The sequence below is a fragment of the Triturus cristatus genome, chromosome 6 (assembly GCF_964204655.1).
Source record: "Triturus cristatus chromosome 6, aTriCri1.1, whole genome shotgun sequence".
Lineage (NCBI taxonomy): Eukaryota > Metazoa > Chordata > Amphibia > Caudata > Salamandridae > Triturus > Triturus cristatus.
The window spans coordinates 980,551,253-980,572,064 of NC_140589.1; the positions used below are offsets into that span (position 1 = coordinate 980,551,253).

Consider the following 20,812-nt stretch of genomic DNA (forward strand, 5'->3'; position numbering starts at 1 on the left):
GGAAAGTTATGGTGAGACCATGGGATCTGACGATGTTGGCCAGCAGGGTCATATATGCGTTGAACAGCGTGGTGCTGAAAGATGAGCCCTGGGGTTTAGAGGTGAAAGGTGGGAGGAGGATGCTCTGCTTTCTTCCGGTGAGAAAGGAGGTGATCCATCTGAGCGCATCCCCTAGGATGCCAATCTAGTGGAGTCTTTAAAAAAAGTGTGTGGTGGGAAACGGTGTCGAAGGCTGCCAAGAGGCCAAGGAGGATTAAAGCTGATGTTTCTCCTCGGTCGAGGAGGATTTGAATGTCATCGGTGACTCCCAAATTTGTTTAGAACTACTGAAAGCATTACTCTCCCATAGGATAACAATGGCTTATTAATTTTTTTTTGTGTAATTCCCAATTGTGAAGCAATAGACTTTTCAAGTCTGGTGTCTCTGGAATCCTAATTAAAATCCCAACTTATGGTGAAGTCGGATTGTAAACTACAGTTTAGGAAATGGCACTTTTGAGAAAGTTGGTATTTTCTTACTTAAGCCTGCTACCTGTCTCTGATCAGCCAGGAGTGGCTGACAGCTGAGCTTAGGGTATTCCCTTAGACAGCCACACACAATGGGAGCTTAGGTGTGACTTGATTGGCCAACCTGGGAGGATGGGAGGGAGGAGCTGGACCCAGCCTCACTTACACCTGAATAGACTGTGTCCTATCCCGACACAAAGGGCTGCATACTCCCGGTAGTGAGTCCGGAGCCAGAACAGTATGCGGGGACCTCTGTACATCTCAAAGACCTGTCTTTGAAGTCTTCCCCACTTCAAAAGCACAACTGGGTATACATATTGGACCTCTGATACCATGACTTCAGTACACTTCTGAGCCTGTAAAGATTCTGTCATGAAGAAGGATTGCTGTTCTGGTAAAGGACTGCCACTCTGCTGGCCTGCTACTTTGCTGGATTCTTGCTTCGCTGCCCTGTTGCCTGCTGTTCCCCTGCCCAGTTGAGAAGGACTCAACCTGCATCACTTGAACCCAGTGTGACTCCAAGGCAGTGGTCTTCAAACTTTTAATCCCACGCCCCACAGTGAAAAAAAATATCACCGATGCCCCCCTCAAAAATGTTCACAATTATTCTATCACACTGGCAATGTTTAAATATGTATAGACATATTTAAACATTGCAGCTAAGTTCTGTTATTGTTTTAAAAATGCAATCAAATACACGATTGCCAAACAACCTACTCTTGTCAGGCAGGCCTTACTAACATGTAAAGTATCCACAGTGTGACTATTAGAAATGGGGGTGGGGGGTTTGAAGGCTATTTGGAGTCCCTTCCTGTTGGACAGGATATAATGACAAAAGATGTTAGTGATGGCCCATTAAACAGCGGCTTACTGATGCTCATTCCCCCCCTCTTAAAACAAAGCACTGTCATCAGCATAGTTCCTCTTTTAGTCAGAGCATGGTACCGCCCCTGGGATCACCTGTGGCCCCCCTAGGGGGGCCCGCTCCCCAGTTTGAAGACCTCTGCTCTAAGGGTTAGCTGGCTTGTTTCCTGATATGGGTCCCAGGGACATTAAAGACTTCCAACATACCTGCTCCTGCACTTGGACTCTGCCGTCAGTGAGTCTGCCCTGCCAAGTGGTGCCACCCCAATCCTGGACACTTGGAAGTGAGGCCTAAGGTTCTTGCTCCAATAAAACCCATGCATCCTCCTTCGAACCAGCGCATAGACACCTTTGCGTGGATCAGAAGTTGCGCATCACCCCTGTTGGGTGTATCAGGACTGGTGCATTGCTCCTAATGTGTGGCTCAGAACCAGCGCATCAGTCCTGTTGTGTGACCAGAACCCGCAGATCGCCTCTCCTGAGTGGATGGGCCCAAATGCATCGCCTTTGGAACCACCACTGCACAAGTTCTCTGCATCCCGTTGACGGTATCCTCGATAACGAATCTCCGCATCGCAGCTCTTCAGAGCCAACGCGCCATGCTGCTGTGTGGCTATGGACCTTTGTATCACACCCCCCCCCCCCCCCACTGCGTGGAGTGACACTGACACATCACTTCTGCTGTGGCCCGCATCTTCAATATAGCCAGGACCAAGCTACTTTCGTTCAGCTGGCCTCACTGGGTCCTTGTATCCAGCCTGCTCTCTATTGCAGTCGGCATGAGCTTTTCACTTTGTCCCTGTCTGGCTTGATCAGATATCCCAATTAAGCGCTTATTGCTTCTAAGCGCTACTATACAGTTTATTCTTCAAAAATTCTTATCTGAAATTATAAGTTCTTATTGAATCTTTGTCATTTTGGTCTTGTTTTAATTATTACATTTATTTCTTTTTTTATACCCTGGCGTAGAATCTTGTTGTGTGGTGTTTTCACTGTTTTACTGTGTGAAGTGTTGCACACACACTTTACACAATGCCTCTAAGTTAAACCTGACTTCTCTGTGCCAAGCTACCACACGGTGAGGACAGGTTAATTTAGGGTTTGCCTGCTTCTGTTTGACTAGGGCTTATACCCTAGTCAACCTACAACCTAATTTCTAACAATAACCAAGTGGGTTATGTGCTTGCTTATTACATTTAAGTGTAACTTGCATATTACAGGTTCAAATTTGGGCTGGGAATGTTCAGTCATTTCCCGTTTTAAGGTTGATGAAATATGTCTCTATGAGTTGGTTAATAATAGCTTCTAATAGCTTTATTAAAGTTTAGAATGTGAGCACTGGTACTATTGAAAACATTAGTACAATAATGAATTAAATGTTTTGGTGATTTCAGGGGCAATGCCTTCATCAGGCATAGTAAGTACATCTAAGGGTGGTGATGAATTACTACAAATGGCCCAGACAACTGTGGCCCTTATATATTAAGACATTTCCCTATAGACAGAGAGTGGTTAAAAGTCTGTGATACATCAAGCCCTGTGTGTTTTCAATGCTGTAGGTTTTCAATTTACGTGGAAATGTGAATGTACTAGCATCTTAAAGATGACTTAGTCTTAAGACCAACGATGTTCCCATTTCTTTTTATTGTAGACCAAGAAACGCAGAAGCAGAAAACAAATATTAAACCTGCAAAACAAGGTAGGCCTTTTTTTTATTTTGTAGCACAATATCCTTTTTTTGAATAAGCTTTTAATTCATCGAATTTCAAGTAAACACACTGGTCAATCTCTCTTACCAAGAAGAAGGAAGATAGAGTATACTAAATTTTCTTCACATTAAAATGAGAGATAAAAGGTCAATTATTCAATTATGTGTTATACCATTGTGTATTGCTGATTCTAAATGTTCTTTTTTTATCCAGACACCATATCGAGGTGTGTAGTTCAAGTAAACAGCTACCCTCTTGCAGATGTAGTTCCTGTTTTTCTTTCTGCTTAATTTATAAGCCTGATTTCCTACTTCATGCATTTTTTGTTATCATTGTAGAATACATTTTGTGCTATTTCTGAAGTGCATTTGACTCTAGTTAGAGATTGGATACTTGGCATCCTGGATGTGGTTTTCACCCTGACCTTTTGCCTTTAACCCTCCTGTTTTTGCTATCTTATGAATTCTGCACACTTTACTGCTGCTAACCTGTGCCATAATGCTTGTACCCTCTCCTTAAAATATGGTTGAATTGGTTTACATCCAATTGGCATAATTTGGTTACTTGTAAATTCCCAGAACAGTGGCACTACCTGTGCCCAGTACCTGTAAATTAAATGCTACTCGTGGGCCTACAGCACTGATTGTGCCACTCACTTAAGTAGCACTTTAAACATGTCTTAAACTGCCATTTCGAGCTGGCAAAATAGCTAAAATATATCTGTCACCCCCTAGGGTAGACCCTGAACAGCGTAGAGGGTAGGTGCAATGTATTTACAAAGTAGAACATGTTTTTTTTTCAGTTTTACATGTCCTAGTAGTGATAAACTCTTACATTTGTTTTCCACTACTGCAAGGCCTACCTCTCCCATAGGATAACATTGGAGTTACCTCTTACATTTAATAAGCTATAACTTCCAAATGGGAACAGGTGTCTTTGGAATTGCAATGAAAATTCCTAACATGGTTAAGTTGGACTTTAAATTACAATTTTGAAAATGCAGCTTTAAGAGCGTTGGCATTTTCCTGCCTTAGCCATTTGGTGTATGTATCCTCTCTGTGGGTCACATGACTGGGTGTAACAAGGGAACACAGCTGTTTGTCAACCGTTGTGGCTGGACGAGGCCTTCCCTTCTGGATAATTGATGCTTATAAATTTACACTGCCAGTTACACTGCCTGGTATTGAGTACCTGCAGGCCGAAGAGATAGGGAGGTCTCTGGTAACTCACTCGGCTGCGAGGGGCGCTGTGGTAACACCACCGGTGCTATCGGTGCTGTCGTTGCTGGGGGTGCCGTTGAGAGCATCGGAAAGCCACAGACTGGGCAGCTGGGCGGAGTTAGGCGGCGGAGCGTGACGGATGCCCCGGGGGTCAGACGCTCCCTGCTCGCCTTGTTTCCTGCGTTGGTGTTCGGCCGCCTTGGAGCTGAGACGCGGCTGCAGACGGGCGGCTCGCGGACTCCTCCGGGTCGGCAGTGGCAGCGCCAGCATCGGGGGTTTGTTCGTGGCAGCAGGTGCGGGAGGAGCGGGGAGCCTCGGTGGCGAAATTGCTACGGAGCAGGCAGCTCCGGTCTCCCTTACTGCCATAGAAGCCCTGAAGATTTCAAAGCTCACACCTAAGGAACTGCAGGTACCCCCAGGTAGTGCGGAAGACAGAATCTTTGATAACTCCCGGGGTCTTCAAAGTGTAAGCAATGAAAATAGTCCACAGTTAGACGCTAGTGATGGTGTTGGTGGATGCGGTGACCAGAGCAGGGTGGGTGGTAAAGTAGGTGGAAAAGTAGGGAAAAAAGGCAAGAGCCACAGAAGCGTGCCTGGAGGCAAAACGAAAGCAAACCAGGAGGTAAAGAGTGGCTTGTCAAATTCAGACTCAAGTGCGTGTGCAGTGTTTCCGTATTCAGCATGGATGTGTGATTTGGGACATTGCTCTTTTTCGCCGTAAGATGCAGTAGCTGTCACTGAGGCTGTTACTTGGACCAGCCGGCTTCGCTCTTGGAGGCTCTTGGAGGCATCTTGATACCTGTGCCGCTGTAGTCCCTGGAGGGGCTGCGATTCTTGGAGACTGCTGAGAAGGAGACGGTGAGGCGCTACACGGGACTATAGCTCCCAGGAGCGCGTGGGGGCTCTCAGCTGTGCCGTGCACGCCCATCTGCCTATTGGTTGTTGACTCCTTATATTGCAGGTAGCCTACAGCTGCGGGACGCGAGCGGGACGCCCAGGACGAAGCCTGGACAAAGGGCGGACAGTCCGGGACAGGACGTGACTGGGCTGGGCCCAAGGTTCTGAGTCATACAGGCCGTTGAACTTCGAGACCTGTATACTGTGAGAGTTCGTTAAGTGTTTTGTTTTTACTTTTACTGTGGGGCTGTGTGTATGTTTGGTATATATCATTCTGTTTGAAAACGGCCCTTATTATTTTATTATTTGTGTTTAATTAGGAAAAGCTTTATTCGATTTTAAATTGATAACTTGTGACTGTTAAGCATGTCAAAGCTAAAAGTTCCCTCTATGCCCCAAACTCTGGATAACTATTTAGAGAAGATTGTTAGTAAAATTAATTGCGAGAGGAGACAATCCCTAGGGCTAAGCAGCCCCCCCCCCCATTACCTAGTATGCAACTTTCACCTGCTCCATTGGCACTGGATGACAGTAGTAGTGTCTGCACTAACTCCGGTGTTCCTGATAGGGAAATGATTGTGCAGAATACTTCTACCTTAGTCGACCTAGAGGTTTCTACTGATTCCATAGTGCAACACCCACCCACCCCACTACCTAGAGTGGTTAGAGCATGTAGAAAGACTCAGCCTAAACGTGGGGGTGCTCGGCCCGCAAAAAAAAGAATAGTTAGCCCCCTCAAGAATCCAGATAAGGAGGAGGATATTACGGCAAATAATGACGCCGTTAAACTAGATGCGGAACAAATTAAAAACTTAGTTAGCACTATCGATTTAAAGATTAAGGGTATTGTCAAACCTCTTATGGTAAAAATTGATCAGCTAACCGCAGAGGTTAATAGATTAGGCGATCTCCTCAAAAAAACATTGGTGGAAGCGGATAGCGTGTCAGCCCCAATAATAATAAGCAATCATGATACTCAGGTTGCGCCTCCTGGCGATGTTGCAGGTTCAGATATTAGCAGGAGTGCTGTACAGAACTACCCGACAGCACAGTCCTTAGCCTGTAATGTTAGCCAGGCTGTTTTAATACCTGATAGAAAAAAGGATTGGACTGAGGTAAGGCGAAGGCGCGCCATTAATCTCCCCCCTGACTGCGCACCATACGTGGTCGTTTTAACCAATGTTCCCCCTGTTGTGAATGGGAATCATCAGGAAACCCACGAGTCTTTAAAAAATAAAACTGTTTCCTGGATGCATAGGCACTGTGGATTCCCAACTGAACTCTCGGATCAAGTTCTGACTACCAGAAGGGCAAATTGGATAGGGAGCTCTAAGAAAAGTTTTAGTGGTGACTGCGTCATTATAAACTTTAAACACCCCCAACATGCTGCCACTGTATTATTAAGAGCTGCCTCACTACCAATTACTGACAATAATGTGTGTGCCCACTCGCTTGCTTTCTTTTATAGCTATCATAATAATGCCCTTTATGGGAGTAGAGGAAGTAGATTATGCCCGGCCACACACAGGCCATACCCTGACATTTCAATGCAAAACTGGTTTCAACCCCTAAGTATTCTGGATGTAAATGATTGACTTAAACAGGGAGGGCAGTTCTTACCTCAGGTGATTATTACTCCCTGTGTGGATACCTGTACAGACAATACCATGGCCCAAGAGACGCCCAACAACACAGAAATTGAATTGGCGGTGGATATAAGGGCACCGCCCGATTGTGGGGACATAAGCAATTCAAACCAGAACGCGAATTGGGGACGAAACAACGGTATGGTGCCTGATAGTAATTGTGTTAGGGGTAAAGATACTACTACTATTGTTTGTTGGAATGTGGCAGGGCTGAAATCAAAGGAGAGGGACCCGGGATGGTTAACATTTGTTAATGCCCATGACATTTTATGTCTTCAAGAAACATGGTGTAAAGAGGAAGTTAACTATGAGGGATTTGTTTCTTATAATTTACCGGCGTTGGGAGGAGGTATAGGTAGAGCGAAAGGCGGCCTCCTTATACTTGCAACGATCTGTCGTCCTATTGTGGTTAAAAAGTATATACCTGTAGGGGACCTTGTGCAGATCCTCTGGCTTGTGGATGACAAAGACCATAACGTTTTATTGATTAACTATTATAATAACATTTTTGATGTTACCCGGGTCAAAGTAGTAACAGACTTAGCCGGCGCTATTGAAAACCTATGTCTGGAAGAGAATGTTGTATTTGATTTCATTTGGGTAGGGGATTTCAAAATTACTTTGTGCGATTTGTCCACACAAAGGGCCTGTGGGGTTACTAACAGTGCCGGCTGGGATGTTGCGCATTTTGGACATAACAGTTATGGGGAAGCACTGCATAAGCTCATGGGCTGCTATGACCTGGAAATAGTGGAGTGCTGTAAAGATGCTAATGGTTTATCCATTCCCACTTTTAAAAATTGGCACACCAGCTCGGTCATTGATCATGTGATCACTTCTTCTAATATTAGTTCTTATTGTGATCCACCAAGAATTGAAGTAACTACCCTAAGTGACCACAACCTTATTATTCTGGACACCACCCTCTGGGCCGGTAGCTCGGTGGATGTGGGAATTATTATTTCTAATGTAGAACCACATAGGACTAACGGTGTAAGGCTAAGATGGATTGGTGAAAGAGCCGATGATTTAACTAGCTCCATAATTAATGAGAGCCTGCCGGACATTGCTTCTATTTTAAAAAATAGTTCTGACTTTGAGAGGGTTTTATATTGTTTTAACCAAATTAACAAAGCTATTGATGCCAAGTTTACCGGGCGCAATAGCGGGCAAAGTAGGAACGGACCGAGATGGTTTAATCACCTTTGCACTTCCGCACTAACTGGCCTCAAGCAGGCTTTAGCAGCGAGGCCCAGGGACAAAAAACTGGTAAATAAATTAAGAATGGAATATAAATGTGCGCTCAAACAGAGGAAGGGTGAACTGCAGCAACAGGCTTGGGATTCCCTCAACCAAGCTGCTGAATTATCAAATTGCACATTATTTTGGGCCACGGTCAACTCGCCTTTTTTAAGGGATGAAAAAACACCCTAGTTGACTTCTAATGTTTCTAGCGAGGGTTGGATTGCACATTTCTCCAGCATTTTTGACTCTGATAATGTCATTGATGCTAGTCTCAATAAGTGGCCTGCTCTGCCTTTGGACATATCTGTTAGTGAGGTCAAATGTGGTATACGGGCTAGCAAAGAGGGAAAGCCCAGGGCCCGGACGGGGTACCTATAGATGTTTATAAAGCTGCGCCAGATGTCTGGGGCCCCCTTTTAACCATTGTTTTTAATGCTGCCGTGTGTGCCGAGGCCCCTGTAACCTGGGGTGAATCAATTATTGTGCCAATTCATAAAAAGGGAAGTAGATCTGGCGCTAAGAATTACCGCCCGATCTCTCTCCTTGACTCTTCAGTCAAGGTTATGAGTAGAGTGATGTTAGTAAGATTAGAGGAATGGGCTGAGCAGGATAGCATACTGGCTGACAGCCAGTATGGTTTTAGGAAGGGACGAGGTACGCTCGACCAGTGCATCAATCTTGATCTACTGATCTGGAAGTATACTGAAGCGAAACCTGGTTCCCTGTATCTTTGTTTTGCTGACCTGAGCAACGCATTCGATATGGTAGATCATTCCATTTTATGGCCAACTTTGTTAAAGTTAGGAGCCCCAGAAGGCATAATCTTTTTTCTCGCTAGGTTATACGAGAAATTGAAAACCAATGTACGTTTTGGAACCAGAGGAGAATGTACTCCAAAAATCTGTGTTACACGGGGAATTAGACAGGGCTGTGTTCTGGCACCTCTTTTATTTATTTTATTTATTAATGGAATTGATGATATTTTAAAAAAGATTAATGCTGATGCTCCCCAGATCAACGGTGTTCCGGTGCCGGTGTTATTATATGCCGACAACGCTGTTTTACTCTCTCGAACACCTGTCGGATTACAACGACTAATGGATAGTTTTTCCTCCTTTATTAAAGATAGAAAACTAGTAATTAATAAGGGAAAAACGCATTTCATGACCTGCGGAGCTAAAGCTAAAATGTTAAATGCCTTTTTTATAGACGGCGAAAAGGTGCAACAGGTGGATACATTTTGTTATCTCGGTATTACCTTCTCTAATGACAGGAAATGGAACAATGAATTTAATAACATCCGGAATAAAATGGCAAAAAATGCTTATGGTATTTATAGATTTGCTGCAAAAGTTGGGGATCGTCGAACCAGGGATATGCTCAAGATTTACCAAGCTAGATGTGTGACTATTGCTCTGTATGGGGCGTGAGTATGGGGTTATAGCTGTACCGACAACTTACAGTTGGAGGAAAATATGTTTTTAAAAAAGCTCCTGTTTTTGCCCATTTCTGCCCCAACTGAATTAAGCCATCTCGAATTAGCCATTAATTATTTAATTGATTTGATATCACTTAGACTATTGATGATCTGGTGGTCTTTTTGGCTTGGCGATGAGAAGCTACTTAACAGAACTATTGTTGAGGATTGCTTACGTTTGGATAAATACCGAGATATTCCCTGGGTTAAATATGTTGTTGTCTGCTTCTCAGACATTTTTAATCTGAATATTTTAAATAATCCCAGTGCAGCATCCACGATCTCCAAATCAGAAATTAAAAGTATATTCTTAACTTATGCAGAAAGGAAACGAGCAACCATAGCCGGATCATTGTCCTCTGTCATTTTTTATAATAGATACAATCTAATGGAGGGTTTTCCATCTTACCTAACTATGGTGACTAGGAATTCACACAAATTTGTGCTAACCAGATTAAGATTTGGGATGGCACATTGTTTAGTAGCCCATCCAAACATTAAGAAACACCCGACTGGGCCATGTAGGTGCGATAATGTATCTACACAGAGCACTGTGCACCTTCTGCTGTTCTGTAAACTGTATACAAGTTTTCGTATAGTTTTTTTGAAACCTCTGTTTGTCAAATACGGAACACGTACAGTCAAACATGCCATGGCTTTAATTTTTAATCTGCAATCGGCAGATATTTGTTTTTATACTGCCACCTTTTTAAATCAGTGCATCAATTCCAGGAAAAGTATGAGTTTGTAACATATTTTATTATTCATTTTATATATTTATGAATGATTATATGTATTACTCAATGAGCCATTAACTATAATTAATAACTGTAAGTTTTAATTGCAATGTCTTTGTAAAATATGTATTGTCGTCCTTTTTGTTTATGCTTTTATGGTCATTTATATGTGCCGAATAAAGCTTTATGAATTGAATTGAATTGACTGGGTGTAGTTGACAACTGGCCTTTGTGTATTCTTCCTAGACATCCAAGCATATTGAACCTCTGACACTAAGTCTTTAGTGCACTTCTGAACCTGTGGACACTCTGCCAGGGATAAGAACTGCTGTGCTTCTGGACTGCTTCTCAGAGGGAACTGTTGCCTGCCGTGCTGACGGGCTGCCTGCTGCCTTAATGTCTGGGTGAGAAGAACTAGACCTGCATCTGCTGAACCCAGGACCACAAAGTGACTCGAAGAGCTAGTTCACTGGCCTCCTGATTAAAGCCTCAGAGACCAAAGGCTCCAAATACTTGGACTCCGCCTTTTTGAGTACTGCCTTGCCATGTGGTTCCACCCCAGACCTGGACCCTTGGAAGTGGGCCTGAAAGTACTCTGCCAGCCCATCTGTGGATCAAATAGAACCAGCGCATCTCCATTGCACAACAAATCTCTAGTATTGCCTTTGTTGTTCAACACATTGCTTTCAGAATGGCCTCATTGCCTCTGGTGCGAGGGTTCTCCCAATGTAAGAACTCTGCATCACCCCCATAGCCCGCGTCAGAACTGCTGCCTGAGTGAAGCTTTACTGACGTGGCATTTTTCTCATTGACAGCAGCTTTGACCACAATGCAGGTTCTCGCGTTGCAGCCTCACAACAGCATCCACGATGCCGGACTTCACATTGCAAGCCCTCATCAATGGGATCCTCAACACTGACCATTCTGTTAATCTATGGCGCATAGCCACTGCTCCTAAGAAGCACAAATATCCTAACACTAAACTAGGACACTGTTGCAAATGGGTTCCACCCATTTACTTAGCCAAGATAGTTTGTTTTTGATCACCTGTTGTTTGGACCTTCACTGAGCCTAATGGTAATTTCATGGTAATTTCTTGTTAAATTAGACTGAATGTACTTACTGCCAGTTTCTGCCTTTTAAGATAAGGCTGCTGCAGTGCATCTAAGGCAGAGTTCTTCAAACTTTGGGGCGCGGCCCCCAGGGGGGTCGTGGAGTCCTAGGAAGGGGGTCGCAGATTCCCCAGCTTCACTTGTCCCTGCAAAAAGACAGCCGTCCTGGAACAGCTAATTGAGATCGTTCTCAGCTGCTTGCCTGAATGAAAGGCAAATGTGCCTTATCTGTTAATCTGCAAGTGTAAAGGATGCTTAGGAGCAGTCCTGGATCATTGTGAAGACAAAGATGTGTTTTTTTTAGTTGAAATGCAAAGAGTTAAAAACTGGGCTGCGAAGTTCTTGCTTTTAATTTTAACTGCATTTAAACAGCCCTTAGTGCCCCTAAAGAGGTGTTGATGGCACAGTTATGTAAAACTAAACATTTTGAAAAGTACCATTTTATTGTAAAACTATTTGCACGTTTTGCAGCATTCTATCTTACCCTGTATGTAATGCAAGTATAAAAATTGACTTACATATTCACAGTGCTTTCCGTCACAGGCTGTGACTTCGTGGCACTAAAAATACACATCACTATTCTCCACTGCACGAATCAAGATTTAATTATTTGGGTCTCTGGTTACACACAGACCTCTGCAGTGTATTAACTAATATAGGTTTCATTATGTACTACAGTGCATTTCCCACTAAGAAATAACTTTTTTTATTTATTTTTATTTACGCTGCCCATTATTTTATATGTAGATACCTGAGGGTGAAAGACCTAAAAAACATATAGAATATTTTGGGCTTATTTATGAGAAGCTTGCATCGCCAGAACATCACTTTTTTTGATGCTCTGGTGGAGCAAGCATCTCAACCATACCTATGAGGCAGAGCAAAGTTACCCTGCAGGGGTTGCATTGCCTCATAGATATGGAGTAATACATAGCAGCGCAAGTCACTGCGTTGCCTTACTCTGCGGCAAGGAGGTGTTCCATGGGCGTTGCGTGGGGTTCTCTCGCAAAACCCATGGATTTTGATGCTGACCCATATTTACAAAATCATGTTAACCTGGGGCAGCTCCAAAAACTGATGCCTCTACAGTGGAGGCATAACGAGGAGAAATGTTATTTCCTCTTTCCTTGTGTGCTGCATTATGCAGCTCACATAGAAATAGGAAAACTCCCCTCAGGATTGTTTTGGTGACGGAAGGTGCCTCTTCCCTTACAAAAACAATCCTGCCTACGTTGGTGCTAGGCATCAATTTGTGAAGCGGAAAGGACTGAAATGCACCATATTTCATAAATACAGTGCATTACTGCCCTTTAACATTGTCATAGGGCAGCGCCGCAAGAAGACTTGCAGCACTGCCCTATGCCAATTCCTCATAAATGAGGCCCTTTCTTTTTAGCTACACTTTTGGCTGCACCCCTACGCTCAACTACCTTTGGTTTGCTAAACACTGTTTAATATCATTTCCCCACCGTAAAAACTATTTGCTGTGGTAATTTGGGGCTGTTAGAAATAGGGGTCTCTAGTTGGCAGTGGTTTGCACCTTTGTCCAAGTAGGGACCCTTCCTTCTAGTCAGGGTAAGAGGGAAACACAACTGAAATAGCTCCTGCTCACCCTCTCTGTAGCTTGGCACGAGCAGTCAGGCTTATTTCAGAAGCAGTGTGTAAAGGATTTTCACATAACCAACAGTAATACAGTGAAAACCGTAAAAGATTACACTACACCAGTTTATAAAAATATCCAATACTTTATATATTCAAAACAAGACAAAAACGATAAAAATCCAACATACAGTACCTAAAAATATTCACTTTGCAGGGAGCTGGCATCGGTCGGTCCGTACAGCGGTGTGGGATGGAGCAGTATGTCGCAAGACTTATGAGCAGTGCCCTCAAGCCATGGTGTGGTCACGGTTGTGGAAGTCAGCAACGGCATCAGTGAGACCAGGGCAGCAAAGTGAAGCTAAACGGTGCGGAGTGCGATGCCCACAGGTCACGGTGCAAGCAGCAGCTCGGCGGCCGTCGTCAGTGAGACCAGGCTTGCGGTGCAAGATGCAGCGGTGCCCTCTGCAGTGCCTTCAGTACACAGAGCCAACAGCGGAGTCAGTGACAGAGTTGGTTGCTTTCCACCCTCTGTGGCAACTGAAACCACGGTTCCAGAGGCGGTACCCAGATGTCAGTGAGGGTCGAGTCGGTCTCCCTGAGACTTCAGAACAGGAGGAAAGCTCTACTTCAAGCCCTTGGAGATGCTCAGCAGCAAGTAAATAAAGTTCAGTCCAGTCCTTTTACTGCCCAAAGAAGAAGCAGGAACTGAAGGCCAAACCAACAAAACACAGCAAAGTTACAGTACTTCTCTTGGCAGTTCTTCCGGCTCTTCTTCTTGGCAGGTTTCTTGATTCCAGCGAGTTTTAAAGTTCTGGGGTCTGTACCCCAATATTTATACTCAGTTTATCTTTGAACTTTTGGGCAGGGAGTGCCTGTGCCCAGCCCAAACCTGTTCTATTCTCTCTGGCCCAGCTTCCTGGCATGAGGTGGAGACAGCATTGTCCAAGGCAGACCAGGCCCATTCAGATGCAAGGAAATCTTCTCCCAGTACTATAAGTACAGCCCAGGTCAATTAGCCCAGTCCTGACTCATCCAGGAAAGGCAGGACACACCTTGACCCCCCCCCCCCCCCAGTTGCTTTCTGATGAGAATGCACATCCCCAGTCCCTGTAACTCCAAAGCAAGACAGTCAATCCCCAAACCCAGCAGAGGCACACAGGATGGCTAAGCAAAAAATTACCTACTTTCTAAAGGTGATATTTTCAAACACAGAACATATAAATCATCTTTACTAAAAGATGCATTTTTATATTCTGAGTACAGGCATACTAAGCCCCATTTCTCTATCTTGTCCCAATGGGAAGATGTGCTTCTAAGATGTTATAAATAAACTCCCTTTCTATCCTATGGGACAGATAGCCTTTCCATAGTAAAAAAATGAAACACACTGTAATTAACTACCAGGACATGTCACACACACCTGTTCATGCCCCATCTTTAATATACATGGCACCCTGCCCACAGGGGGTACCTTGGGCTTACCTAAGGGGTGACTTGCATGTAAGAAAAGATTAGGGACTGGCAAGTGGGTGCACTTGCCAGGTCGACATGGCTGTTACAAACCACACAGACACTGCAGTGGCAGGTCTGATAACCCTTTTCAGGGCTGCATGGGTGAGTGGCACAATCAGTACTGCAGGCCCACCAGCAGCATTTGATTTACAGGCCCTGGCACCCTCAGTGCACTTTACTACGGACTTACTAGTATGTTAAACATGCCAATCATGGAAACACCGATCCATAATACAATTTACAATAGGAGCACTTGCACTTTAACACTGAACAGCAGTGAGAAGGTGCGCAGAGACACTGAACCAGCAAAAACAGAGTCAGAAAGGAAAAAACAGGGAAACATGCTAAAAGATGCCCGATCTAACAGGGACATTTATGGTTGTGGATAGATGTTGATGGTGAGAAGAACCAGTTTCTAGAAGATTTTGTCAGAAGGGGTCCTTGTGCCTAAAAAGGTTTGAATAGGGGGTCCTGACATCAAAAAGTTTGAAGACCACTGATCTAAGATAAGGGGCAGAGGTCTGGTTACACATGAACACCTTCCTTTTAAATATGAATAGGTTGCTTATAAGAAGGCCTACTTACTCATAAAGGCATGGTACATGTTATTTAAAATTAGGACATATAAAAGTTAATGTTGAACATGTCCTTATAGTAAAATATGCACAAAAGCTGCTCTCACTGTTGAAAGGCTGTATGCTTCCAAAGGGAAACAGGCCACATTGTTACATTTAATAAAGGATACATTTGGATTGATAGCAGCTAGAGAAAATATTCAAAGACTCATTTTGAGAATCATCCAAAATCCAATTTATTGATGGGATCAAACCTTTCCTTTTATCAAGCAAAATGTGCTTAAGGAAATTCACCATACTCCTGCCTAAAGCTTGTATGCATTCATCTGTCATCTGGCAACTGGATGGCTCTGCTGTAGGGAGATGTGTATTGCTCCTAAACAGAGGACAAAGGGCTCGGGTGTGTGCAGGTGCTGCCCCCCCCCGATAGGATAGCCTGGGGGCAGTTCCCAATTAGTTACACTTCAAAAGGGTCAACTCTGTCTCAAGCAGATAAACCTGAAACCAGTCCTGCCCCCTTCCTTTGTCCCTCTACCAAACTTGGGTCCAAAGACCAGAGGGAAGTCAAAGCTGCCCCCCAAAACCAGTTTGGAGTAGCCACAAGGGAGAGTTTGACAATTATCATAGGTATATATATGGGTGGACACAAGAGCTCTGACCAGAGGAAGAAAGGTTCTGACATATTGTATTATCCCATAATGCTGTGCAGGAGGTTTACAACAGGGATTAAGGGATCACATAGCATCCTAAAATTGGCCCCAGGTACCTGGCTTCTACAGCTTTCAACCTACACTTATAAACCCCCTGCACAAGGGAGAGATGGAGAGCAGGACCAATGACCTGGAGGCGCTGACACCAGAATCATGGACAACTGGAAGGAGAAGCTACTTGAGTTCTCCAATGGACTAAAGACTTTGCCTAATGCTGACCCCCCAGGACTATATGGGTCTCTCCAGGGCCTGTGGTGCTGACCCCCATATGAACACTAAGGACCAGTTGGTGGAGAACTTGAACTCAACTGCCCCTAGGTGCCCTGCAGGTTCGCCATGAGGCCACTGGAGTGCAAAGCTGAGGAGAAGGTTTGTGCAGGGAGCTAGTGAAACCAGCTTCCTGCAAAGCATGACTGATTGGAGGCCACGAGGTCTGGAGCAAAATGAGCACAAGATCAGGAAAATTGGCTGCATATTTTGTTGCCTGATTGTGGAAAAGAAAGACCCTGACACGTTATTTTGATTTTTTGTGCATTATTTAATGTATACTAATGGCAATAATTTTTTGAGAATATTGCAATGCATATATTTTTAAGAATTGTTTTTATTATGTGATTGTTGTTCTTACAATGTGTAATATCTTCACCAAGCCAATATGCTTGCCTTACGTTTTGAAGTGGTAACCCCATGACAAAGGCAGTAGGCACCCCCTCATATTGAGATATGGTCTGTGGTATAACTGATGGTATTGTGATTGTGGGGGCAAGACCCACTAAGGGTTAAATGAGATTTCAAAATTTTACCAAAGGTGTTTTTAACCTGCCTAATGTATATATTTGTAAATTGATGAGTAATAATTAGGAGTCTGCGTGTAATAAATGTACTTCTCCTTTTTCAAAAAAACAATTACTGAATGGACAATCATTTATTTAGTGTTGTTATTGCGACCCAGTGAATGGAGATTACTACCCAACAACACCTCCCCTGAGTAGGCCTTGGACTGCTCTGCTTCCTTACCCTGAGAGAGTCAAGTGCTACAATCGGGTACCATGTTCTTAGTTTGGAGACAATTGTGGACCTATTACTTTTGCAGGACTCGCATCCAGCAAACCTAATAATCTAATGTCTTACTGACATACAATCAAACCAGCTAACAACTTGGTCTACTGGGAGAGGAGTTGGCCTAACTGTTAGGGCGGTCGACCTCAAATCTGGGGAACCGGGTAAGAGCCTCTGCAACGATGCTGAACATCCTGTGATTCTGGGCAAATTACTTAATCTCCCTGTGCCTAACCAAAATGAATGTGACCTCATGTAATGCAACTGGTGCTTGTGTAAAGTGCTCTGATACCCAATTCCTTCGGGTCAAGTTCGCACTGTATAAAGCGCTGTAAAACAAAAAAAAGCTTGCAGGTGCAGTTCATGTTTATCATGGTCATTGGAATAATGGGCCTTACAGTTGTTATATATTTTCTCATCTTTGTAGTACGCATCTCATGCAAATCCTGAGTACATTTTGGTCTAGTTGATGTTTGTCTGAAAAATGCAGAAGAACAGCAAGATTGGTCCGAAAGCAGTTCAATTTAATTTTACAGTAAAATACCACAGTACCTACATAATTGTGGGGTTTTATTTCACCATCAGTGTGTAGTTCCTGTCCTGGAAAGTAATATACTTCTTTATCCAAACACTAAAATGGGGTTATGCATACCAACACATGGCTAATATTCTGTAGCTGTAGTTCATAGGTCTCTTTGCCCTTGGTATAATGTGCCTTGCAGATTACACTTTTTTTTAGTTTTCTTTGTGAAATTAAGGAGGTCATTTAATTGTGTGATAAATGGAAATCATTGGACAGACAAAAATAAACCACACCACTGACCCTCCAGCGTCTTTCTCAAATATTGATTTGCAGTTGCATAATATGTGGCATAATGCTTCATTCATGGAAAGATAAAGATCTTATTTAAAGTTGTTTGGATAGGATACTTCTTCAAAACATGATGGATATCCCATCTGTCTGCAATGCATTTGTAATATGGTGGAACATGATATGCGCCACATTTGTGATGAAGTATTCCATCTACCAAACTCTAAATAAGGTCCTAAATCTAAACTTACTTGATCCTCTTTGGGGTTATTTCTCTAATTCAAGTATGGGAATTTGTAGAAAATGAAGGCAAATGATTGTATGCTGTTGTTGATGGAATAAATACTTAATTAAAATGCAAAATTGATTGTGGCTTACTGCATATTTTAAGGACTTCCGCTCGATTTCTTATCTGGAATGAACTAAAATGGATTTGGTAAAAGTAGTCACAATTTATTCACAAAATGCATTGGGATTTTGCTAACTGACCTAAGCTTGGTTCATTAAACACAGAACTGTAGTGGATCACAATTTGATCTACCTCATCAATATTAATACTCATGAGATAGGTAGCATACTGCGATCGGCCACAATCACAGGGATGGTGGCTTAGTATTGTCAGCAGACCACCATTTCTGTAATTGCTTTTAAATAAAGCAATCTTTTAGCCCATGTTCTTAAAGGAAAATTAGGATGTGTTTAAAAACATGAAAAGTTTCCCATGGTCCACTGTCTATTCCTAAAAATATTTTTGTCAACATTTACAAAAGGGAACGGATCCTTTGGAGAATCATTCCCAAATTGAGAATAACTTACTACATATTATAAGAAACGGTATTTGGAAGGGAGGCCTTCAACATGCCCTTCCAAATAGTTATTCCTAATGGTTTCCTAATCCCAAAAAGTATTCATAAAACCATTTCTGAATTGTTAAAATGTGTTTAGTACATATTAAAAAGTATTTAAGCATTTACTAAACTGCTGATTGACAGAATCAGAAGGTTTGCACATGTGAAACCTCTTTGTACATGAGGCTCATAATGGCATACCTTAATATAAGAGAGCATTCCTAGTAAATCTTGACTTCTAAAGACAAACGTTTCAAAGCCTCAGTTGCCACTGACTCGTTAAGTGTAACAGACTAAAGATATTGTTATAAATACTACACTATACTTTGTCCTACCACTGATTTAATTACCCAGGAAAAACTTCAAACCCATAAGTATAAGAAGGAACTAAGAATTAATCACTCCAATAATAGAGTTGTCTAACAAGCTTTCCAACCTCGCATACAAACTGCAATGAACTTAAATTAATGAGAGCCAACTCTTTTTGAGCTTTATCAGATAACATCTTGGTGGAGCTAGAAAGCACCCCCAAATTCCCAAATATTTGTAAGTGACCGTACTATGTAGAACTTCGAAACAAAAATTAGTCTCTGGTTCTCCAACTTTCCCAGTCTTTAAAACTTTTGGAAATTCTATACTCTTTGAATTATTGTTAATCAAAGTCAAATTATTAGCTTGTTATAGAAGTCTAATTAATAAAGACTACTTTGAAGCCCTGCAAAAGTGTAATCCAAAATTGCAGTATCAACCAGAAATGGTATCACTTCTAGATGCTGTCCCATCAATGTAGGGGGAAAGCTTTGACTCGGCTTGTGAGGGTCCCAAGTACAATGGATTGGATGGGGAACACACCTCAGCTTTAAGCCCTTGTTGGTGTAAATATGGTTTGGCAGAGAGACCCCATTGCCAGTTTTTATTTGAACTCAGCTTCCATTAGCCTGCCTAGCACTGTGAAATCTATTATTCATTCCCCAATCCAGCAATTGTTTTTCAAAGCAACCCCTATCCATGCCGCCATGTGGTAGTGAAACATATACACAGTTTGGATCCATAGAAGTGGGCTTATTGGTAAGCAAGTAGGGAAGTTGTGGTCATTGGAATCCAGAAGCGTGTTCTCCTGCAGGCAGCAAGTGTCCTACTTCGATAAAAAGAGAGAACAATTGTGGTATCATCGAGGCTATAATATCAAGTTATAATATTCTGATTACCTGAAATGCTACCTGCGTTGTGCCAAAGAAAAGACCAGCACGCTCCAGCCATATTCTCCCTCTATACTAGAGCTCTGAAGGTACATTTATCCAAATAGCATTTCTGTCACCAGGCCTAGGATAACCAGTTCTTTATTGTAATGCAAACTAGTCTACCAGATAGCTTCACCCCTAAGCCCTGAATTGGCTTTATGAAAATTGGGCTAGCAGCTGCAAGGAAAGATATAGTTTAAAGCAATCACGTGAGACCTTGTCTCTTCCAATCCATGGAGCAGTGAATGCCGTTTTCACTTTCCAAACACAGTTGCTTACATCCTCAGATAACTTTCTTATTTTTGTAGCTACATTATTTGAATTATCCCTCAGTACCTTACATTTAATTGAATCAATATTCTCTGAATTCAAATGGTATGAGGTTGGATGTGATTTCAATATTTTGATTAAATCCCCTCTATTCAAGATATCTTGAGGACCTCTTCAGACATTTCCTGTAATGAAGAATCAAATGCTGAAGTGCATGATCTGAATTTCCATTATAAAAAGTGACTTTGTACATTGAAGGAACTTATCTTGCCACCCAACTGGTCTATTGTCCTTACCAGAATGTAAAACCTAGTCCGGAGTACCTGCCCTTCAACAGATGAAAATACTTGTACCATTCTTTTCAAAGTAGAAAAGCATTCTAGATTCCTTTTCTACTGCCTACTGCAATTCACAATTCGTATGTTGCACTAGGTGGAACTTGTCAGTGGAAAGAAGCAATAGTTCAAGGCTGGTCTGAAAGGAGTTCATATTTACTAAAAAATGCCCAAATACCTGCATAATAACAGTATATCTTCAAGGGATCAGCTCGTTGCAGATGTGGAAGCACAGCAAATATACAAACACCAGCCAATATCTAGCAGGTGCACTTTATGGTTCTCTTTGCCCCTGCCATTATGAGGGTTGTAAGTAGTGCATTTTTAATCATCATTTTGAAACATGTTTTCTGCAGTTCCTGATGCTCATCTCACTCAAGGTGGAGGTTTTCTAAGAAATGCAGTAATATTACAAGGCTGGTCTGAAAACAGTTC

The 20,812-nt window shown here is 42.7% G+C and overlaps 1 protein-coding gene across 50 annotated transcripts in view; it reads left to right on the forward strand.

Annotated features, from left to right (window-relative positions):
- The window catches only part of LOC146820883 (uncharacterized), a 1,936,624-nt gene that overhangs the window by 1,531,859 nt on the left and 383,953 nt on the right, over nucleotides 1–20,812 (forward strand). For all 50 annotated transcript variants that reach the window (XM_085611721.1, XM_085611696.1, XM_085611722.1 and 47 more), the window contains one exon: nucleotides 3,023–3,070. In XM_085611721.1, coding sequence (XP_085467847.1) covers nucleotides 3,023–3,070 — 48 coding nt within the window. The remainder of the gene's footprint in view (nucleotides 1–3,022; nucleotides 3,071–20,812) is intronic.